This window comes from Geospiza fortis, unplaced genomic scaffold (assembly GCF_000277835.1).
Source record: "Geospiza fortis unplaced genomic scaffold, GeoFor_1.0 scaffold26, whole genome shotgun sequence".
Classification (NCBI taxonomy): Eukaryota; Metazoa; Chordata; class Aves; order Passeriformes; family Thraupidae; genus Geospiza; species Geospiza fortis.
Window position 1 is genome coordinate 1,027,276 of NW_005054425.1, and position 7,368 is coordinate 1,034,643.

A 7,368-nucleotide genomic window follows, 5' to 3' on the forward strand; every position below is an offset into this window, starting at 1 on the left:
TTTAAGGAATAACCCAGCCCTCCTGTCAAACCAAAATCAGATGGATTTATCAAGAACAGATCACATAAAACAGTACTAGTTGTGTAGCAGCTATTTATCCTATTGTTATAGACAGTGACAAGCTGTTTAATGAGCTGCTCCAAGAATATTTCCAGGGACTGATATTACAGTGATCCTTGTACAGCTCACTGGCTCCTCTTTTCTCAAAGGATGTTTATTATTGGGTTCTTTCCCAGTTGGCTGGAAATATCATGGGTAAATGCAGTTCAAATGGACCTTGATAGGCAATTCCTCCACTTATATTTTGTAAATTTGAGATATCAGAAATACCAAGTCTTCTCCCCAAGATAAAGTCTGTAAACCTCAAAGATTAGAAGCTTTTAATGAAGCTTTTTTTAAAGTGCTCTGGCATAGACAGCACTTGGCAAACACATTTTCTAATGGCTCTGTTTCTCCTCCTCATTAACCTCAATATTAATAAAATCAAAGTCTCCTCCTTCACAACAAGCTCCATCTACCACGTAACCAGTTATGTAACCTCTTCACCCCCAACATTCTTGCCAAACTAAGCCACATGAAACCAAAAATTACTCGTAAGCAAGCAGGAAGGAATAAATGAGCAGAAGTTTCTAGTGAATCTTTGCACCTACCTGCCTAGCTGAAAGGGGTCAGCCCTGACCAAGTCCAGCTCAGCACATCCACACAGAGCTGGCTCAGGAACTGCTAAAGGTCCCTTTTAGTCGTCTCTGCTGAGGGCAGAGATAGGGTGAGGTGGAGAAAGGACTGTGGCAGTCTGGTGAATCCAGGTGGTCCATGGCCACAGACACTCCAAACTAAAGCAACACTTGGTCTGCAGAGGCTGGATCTCACCACCACCCCCACAGCAGCACCAGAAACTGAGTTTCCTTTACTCAATACTTGCCCACCTTTGTGCATCGTGGTCCTCAGCCACACAGGCACAGATGTTTTCCACAAGACTGACTTTCAGTAACATCATCATAAAGCAACTTGTGTTGAAAGGGACCTTGAGAGGTCACCCAGTCCAATCTCCTGCTCAAAGCAGGGTCAGTCACAAGATCAGACCAGCACAGAACGAAATGAGGATCTGCAGACAGACTGGGAGGAAACACCAAGCAGGAATCTAATGCTTAGCCAGAGTTCTGACACTCTACACATGTGCTGCCTTGAGGAACTTCTTCATCCTCCATCATGATGCTCAAGAACTGCTCCAAAAGCACTCCTTTTGCTAGCCACATCTCAAACTGCATTCATATTTTCCTCATTTCTCAGCAAAAGATAAAAAGATTGAGGTCACTCTTCTCCAGAAGCTGTGCTGGTTTTAAGCATCTCCTTTGAAACCCTTCTTCACAACTTCTCTCTACACTCAACATATCTGGAGCATTCCACAGAGCAAACACCAGCGTTTGCCACTGGGAATAACCTTTCTTCCCGACAGGCTCTATCATATGTTGCAATGTGGCCATTTCTTGTTTCAACTTCCCTGTTACAAATCAGGTCAACGTTAAAGTTTACCCCTGTTAAGAATTCAGCTCAAGCAACCCACAGGACTTACACTCATTTCTGCCCATCACTCACTGTACCACAATTCAAGCTACAGCCACAAGAGCACCACAAAACCACATGTCGTGGTCATGTCTTTATATTCTCCAGAATCTCTCCTTCCAAACAATGCTTGGGTTTATGGCATAAAATCATGGACTCACAGAGTGCCTGAAGCAGCACTGAAATCCCTGCTGAAGCCATATTAAAGCAGTTCTGCTGGGAAGGAGCTGACCATAAGCAAAAACATGCTTAACCAGGGAAGCACACATGATGCAATATATTTTGTGACATTATGGTACCTGTAGGTGCTCTGGTACAAACTGACACAAACTGTATCATGAAAACACCATCAGAGAATCAAAAAGTTTTAAAGCATCAAACTGAACGTGCTGAGCCACCTGCTCTGGAAGAGGAGATAGAAAGAACATTTACAAGACCCATAAAGCCAATCTCCCATTCTGAAATCACATAAAATCAAAGCACTGGTTGTCTCCTGGACAGGACTAGTCTCAAACAAGATGGACAAGAGGGTCAGCATGCCCTGACTGACACAGGAGTCAATCTGCAGGGTCAGCACCATCTTCACAGCCACATGCACATCTCAGCTTCTGGCAACAAACAACCTTGTAAAGGACTGAGCTGAAGGCACCTTTTCACACATGGGGTGTCATAACACAAGCCATGCTGAAGATGGCCTTATGATGCCCTCCTACCTGCAAAAAGGACACACAGAAACACATAAAACGGGCAAAAGAAAGGCAATTGTCCAGCCTGGAGCCATTCATCTCTCACCACCACATTTCCAGAGCACAAGAGTTCAGAAACTAAATACTGTCACCATAAAGCATCAAACTTGCAATCTAACCTGGCAAGCAGGAAACAGTGTTTTCCAGCTGGCATTCCTGGAGATCACTTGGGCTCCACACATGTTCTCCACTACAGTAAGACCTAGAGGAAGAGATCATTTTTCCACACTGGATAATTATCCTCAGGTGATATGACACTGGCAGTAGTGCACACCACAGGGGTGGTGCTACCTGGATGGACCAGATAATGGGAACAGAAGCCCCACTTCACAAGCAACAAGCTGATTCCACAGTGGAGCCAAGTCAGAGACACTCACAGCAGCACCACTCCACAGCTGCAGCTCTCATTTCTCTGCCTTCCCCCTGCAGTCTCAGCATTGCTTTTATTTATGTTCCACTAAAACCTAGAGGCAACAAAGGTCACCAGGTGAACTCTCCTCTTTCCAGAGACCAACAGTAATGCATCTCCCATCCCCAAGCTGCCTTGTGGTGCCTATTTCCTCAGCATACAGAAGATGCAGAAGCAGGTGACAGAGTGAGTTGCTGAGGATCTGGCAGTTGCCAAAGGGTGACATGGTGGGAAGAAACTGCTACCATGTCCTTAATCCAGAGGAGACATCCCATATTCCTCCAGAGTGTATGGAGTCAGACAGGACACTCCCCCTGAACAGTTCAGCCTGTTCCAGAGGCTTTGACTGTGCACTGCTGCTCATCTCCTTGTACAAGCACCTGCCAGATCCACCGCCAACCTGCTGCAGGGAGCTCAACTGCATCCTCCAGACACCTGAACCATCCTCTCCTGGCTAAAACCTGCCTGGAAGAGAGAGCAGCACACACCACACAGGAGAGCCAACAGCTGCATTGGCCTAACCACATTATACAACCTAAGCCATGAGCAGCTTAGGAAAAGAGGTGGGGGCAGAGCAACGCTGCCCCAACACCCCCAAGGGAATGCTGGCATTAGGAACCTCCTGAAGTGGATGTTACATCCAACCACTGTGTTCAGTAGTTCTTGAGGAGTTTTTTCCTCCAGGAATGTTCAATCATTTCAAAACCATTTCTGCTTCTAACATCCAGCAGCAATGAATTCCACAGTTTGCACACTGGGGCAACAGCCTCATTCTGCCTGTTTCAGATTCATTTCCCCTGACAGCCCAGGATATTCCATGATTCTGTGATCTCAGCTTTATGAAAAGTCACAAACAATCCCTCCTCACTCACCTTCTCTGTAGCTTATTATTTCAGGGCCCCCATCTCTGCTAACCCTTTCCCAGGCAGAAAAGCCAATGAATTATGTCTTTGAAAACAGAAGCTTTTCCACACCTCTGTGAGTGTCTGTGCTGCCTTTCTGCTGCCCTGCTTGATCCCTGCAGGAGCAGCAGGCCAGTAATGCATGCAGCACTGGCTGTGGAAGCATGAGGAATTTATGATGGCTTTGTTCTCTGTTCCCTCCTTAACGGTCCATTTGGCTCATTGGAGCATGACAGAGCAGCGATTGGGTATTTTCAGGGAACTCTCCACACAGACAATGGGATTTCTTTTCCCAGGGACAATAGTTAGGACCGCCCATAACTTTTTAGGGCATTATCTGGACTGGCTCCCCTTCCCCCAACACTACTCTGCTGCCCAACACTGACCAGCTACACCTTCTGTGTCTGCACTCACCACACCTTGTGAAATCATCTTGTAATTTGTGCCACTGATTCTCACTCTGGCCAGACTGAGCAGCACTATCAGCAACTTTGTCCCACCACTACTCACTCTGTTCCACACCATTTACAGATGTGCTGAGCAGCTCAGCTTCACCTGGGACTCCTGACCCTGACAGTCAAGAGCTGTAGTCAGGAGCTCAGTTTCTGCAAAAAAATTTTCAGCAAGTGAACTTTCTAAGAGCTTTCTGGGAGTCCCAGGACTCCTTAAAACAATTCTTCTGCCACAGCAATTTCATGTGCCCGTCTCTTCTCATTCCAACTGCTGAATTTTAACCATAACAGGCAGTGCAAAACCCACACTACTCCCCTGTACCAGCCCCTGCTGCTCTTCACCTTGGAGCCCTCACTTAAGGCTGTCCCATGTTTACCAGCTAAGTATTAAGCTGGTCCCTAAGTGGCAAGTTTTACAGCCCAACAGTAACTGAATGTTTGAGTCCCTCTAAACTCTGGGAGATCCATTCTTTAGCACTGGTAAGTGGAACTGCCCCTACTCAGGCTTCAATCTGATGTGGATTCCCTGACGTATCTCCTGTAGAGTCTCTTCAATGTTGCAAGTCAACATCAGCACAAGGAATTTGGCTCCTCTGCAGTCCTTCTGTACTGTCGCTGGCTTTGAACACCTCTGAAACCTTTCCTGCTTCTGCAACATTTGAAAGCATTTTAAGTTTTATGACTTTAACTAGTTCTTCCTCAATCTCTTTTTGCCCTACTTTCCTTTGTTTTGCATTAAAAGTGCCAACACTTGTACTCATTCCTATTCCTTCACTTCTACTTCAGCATCTTCTTCATGCTGCTTAATGATACATTTTTTGCTCTTTTAAAGTACTTGTGACACACATGTTCTACATTTCTCTACCTCAATAATATGGTGCTGGCACACACCAGATTCCTGTAGCTCCTCCTCTTGGTTTTTGCAAACCTCTCCAGACCAAAGACAGCACAGAAAGGGGAATACAGCTTATTCTTCCCACGCTGCTTGACTAGTGCAAGAGAGTAAGAATCAAAGGTGTGCAAAATAATTCCCTGAAAGACACCTCAAGAGGTTTCCAGACAAACCCCCTTGATCAAAGCAGAATCTGCAGCATTAGATCAGGGTGCTCAGATTTTCTAGGCAGGTCTTGGAGATACTCAAGGATGGAAACAACACAACTTTTACAGACAATCTGCTTAAAAACTCCTTACATCCAGTTGGAACCTCTTGTTTTGGGTTTGTGCCCATTTATCCCTCATCCTCTCCCACCTCTTAGTTCCTGACAATCTTCTCATAGTTACCAGAAGCTGCTGTCAGACCCACCCCCAAAACCCTCTTGCTTCCCCAGTGGAAAACCCCTCAACCCCAGCATCACCCCATGCAGTGAGTGCTGCAATTCCCCCCCCCAGCCCATGACCCTTTGCTGAACTCCCTCCCCTCTGCTGCTACGGCTCATCCTGGGGGTGGGAGCAAAACCACCCAGGAATCCCAGGTGTGGTGTAATGAGCACTGACTGGAGAGGGCTGATCCCTGCCCTGACCCTGCTCACACAGCCCGGGTGTAGGCGGCCTCAGGGCACGCTGCTGGCCCTGGCCAGCTCAGCAGGTGCTGCCATTTCCTGGCCCTTTGTCCCAGGGCTGCTCCCTGGCCAGGCGGTGCCTGACCCACATCCCAGCAGTGGCTTCTCCGGTCCCAGGAGCAGAACGTGCTGTCTGTCTGTCCTTGCTGAACTCCTCTGGCTCTGCTCCTGCAGGGCTCTCTGGAGAGCAGCCCTGCCCTCAGGACATCAACCGCCTCCCCTCCAGTTTGGTGTCACCTGCAAGCTGCTTGTGCAGGTGTCCTGCAGCCTCCTCCAGGTCACAGGGACAGATCCTGCACCAGACCTCAGAGTCCTGGCCCTACAACCACAGAGAATTACCGGGGACTTCAGCAGATTTGTAAAAACATGACAAAATAGAAGGGTAGATGACTCCATTCCTCTTACCATAGCATCCACTAAATGCAATTCTCCAATCCTGAGCTCTCAAAGGCACCTCAGGGACAACTAGAACCCTCAGAAAACATTCTTCTCTGGGAATCTGTCACCCAAACAGACTGTGGAAAGGTTCACACTCTTTGGGGAGAAGCTGCCACTGTGAAGGCCAAGGCTCCATGGTCAGTGAAGCTCCCAGCACTCCCAGACTTGTGCTGCTGCAATGTCATCAAACCACTCCATGAAACTCCAAGAGCTGTGGGGGCAACACACAGAATTCCTGCTAATACCAGGAAGAGCCGAGCTGAGTGTGGTACAAGCACTTTAAGGGAGTGTACAACAACAAACATTTTATCAAACAATCTGCCGGCCTTAACTCCCAGAGCAGCAAAATCATAACACCACTCTTGACCCTGTCTCACCCTTACCCCTTCCCTCTTTGTACCACAAACTGCCTCTCGTAACACTTCTGAGCTGAAGTTCAGGGGCAGAAAGAGTTCACAAAACACTTCACAAAACACTTCCCAAAACACCTTCAGAACAGTGCAATCAGACTAAAGGGAAGGCAAAATTTCCAGGAGGGTCCACAAACAACCAGCCCATCAAGTTGCCAGGCCATAGGCAAAACTTCAGGCCTGGGGTTGCAGTGCTGCACTCTCCAGCTCCTGTCACAGCAGATCATCTGCAAATCTTCCTGTGGTTTCTACAAACTCCAGTGATTTGGGCTGAAGCAAAATAAAATGTTAGCATTAATAGGTTTTTAAACGTATCTTCCACACAGAAAAAGCAGCTAGTGCATGAACTAACCTAGTGCCACCATAAAAAGGCCAAAGACTAATGGAATGATTAGAGACACTGCTTGAACTTGGGGTGTTTGCTCATTTAGAATCTCTCTTTCCAAAGCCATAGGTCAGTTGCTGTCTAGCTCCACTGTCCTGCTTGTCCTCAGCTTTCCATAACAGTGGAGCTCTGTCACTGGAGTTTCACACTGCATGAGGGCACAGCTACATCCTGGCCAGCCTCAGCCTCCAACACACCATGTACAGATGCAGGACATGGGGACACACCAGGACACACATCCAGAGGTGATGGAGATCCCTGTGGGAGCAGGGCAGGGTCTACAGATGGAAGGGCTCTCCATGACCCTCATGTGACCAATCCTGGGGACTCCAGCTGAGGTGGACCAAGGTACTCAGAGCAACAGCCCTGCTGCTTCACCACCCCGGCCCCTGCAGGGCCCACCCTGGGGAGCTCAGAGCTCTCCTTGGTGCCCAGATCTCACAGAGCACCCCAGATCATCCAGGGCACAGCTCTCCTGCCCCCCTGCCAGGAGCAGAGCCCGCC

The 7,368-nt window shown here is 48.0% G+C and overlaps 1 protein-coding gene across 1 annotated transcript in view; it reads right to left on the bottom strand.

Annotated features, from left to right (window-relative positions):
* IPO9 (importin 9) overlaps positions 1-3,648 on the bottom strand; it is a gene marked incomplete at its 5' end in the record, with an annotated part of 36,504 nt that extends 32,856 nt beyond the window's left edge. The window contains one exon of the mRNA XM_014309391.2: positions 3,591-3,648. Coding sequence (XP_014164866.2) covers positions 3,591-3,648 — 58 coding nt within the window. The remainder of the gene's footprint in view (positions 1-3,590) is intronic.
* Positions 3,649-7,368: the final 3,720 nt, after the last annotated feature.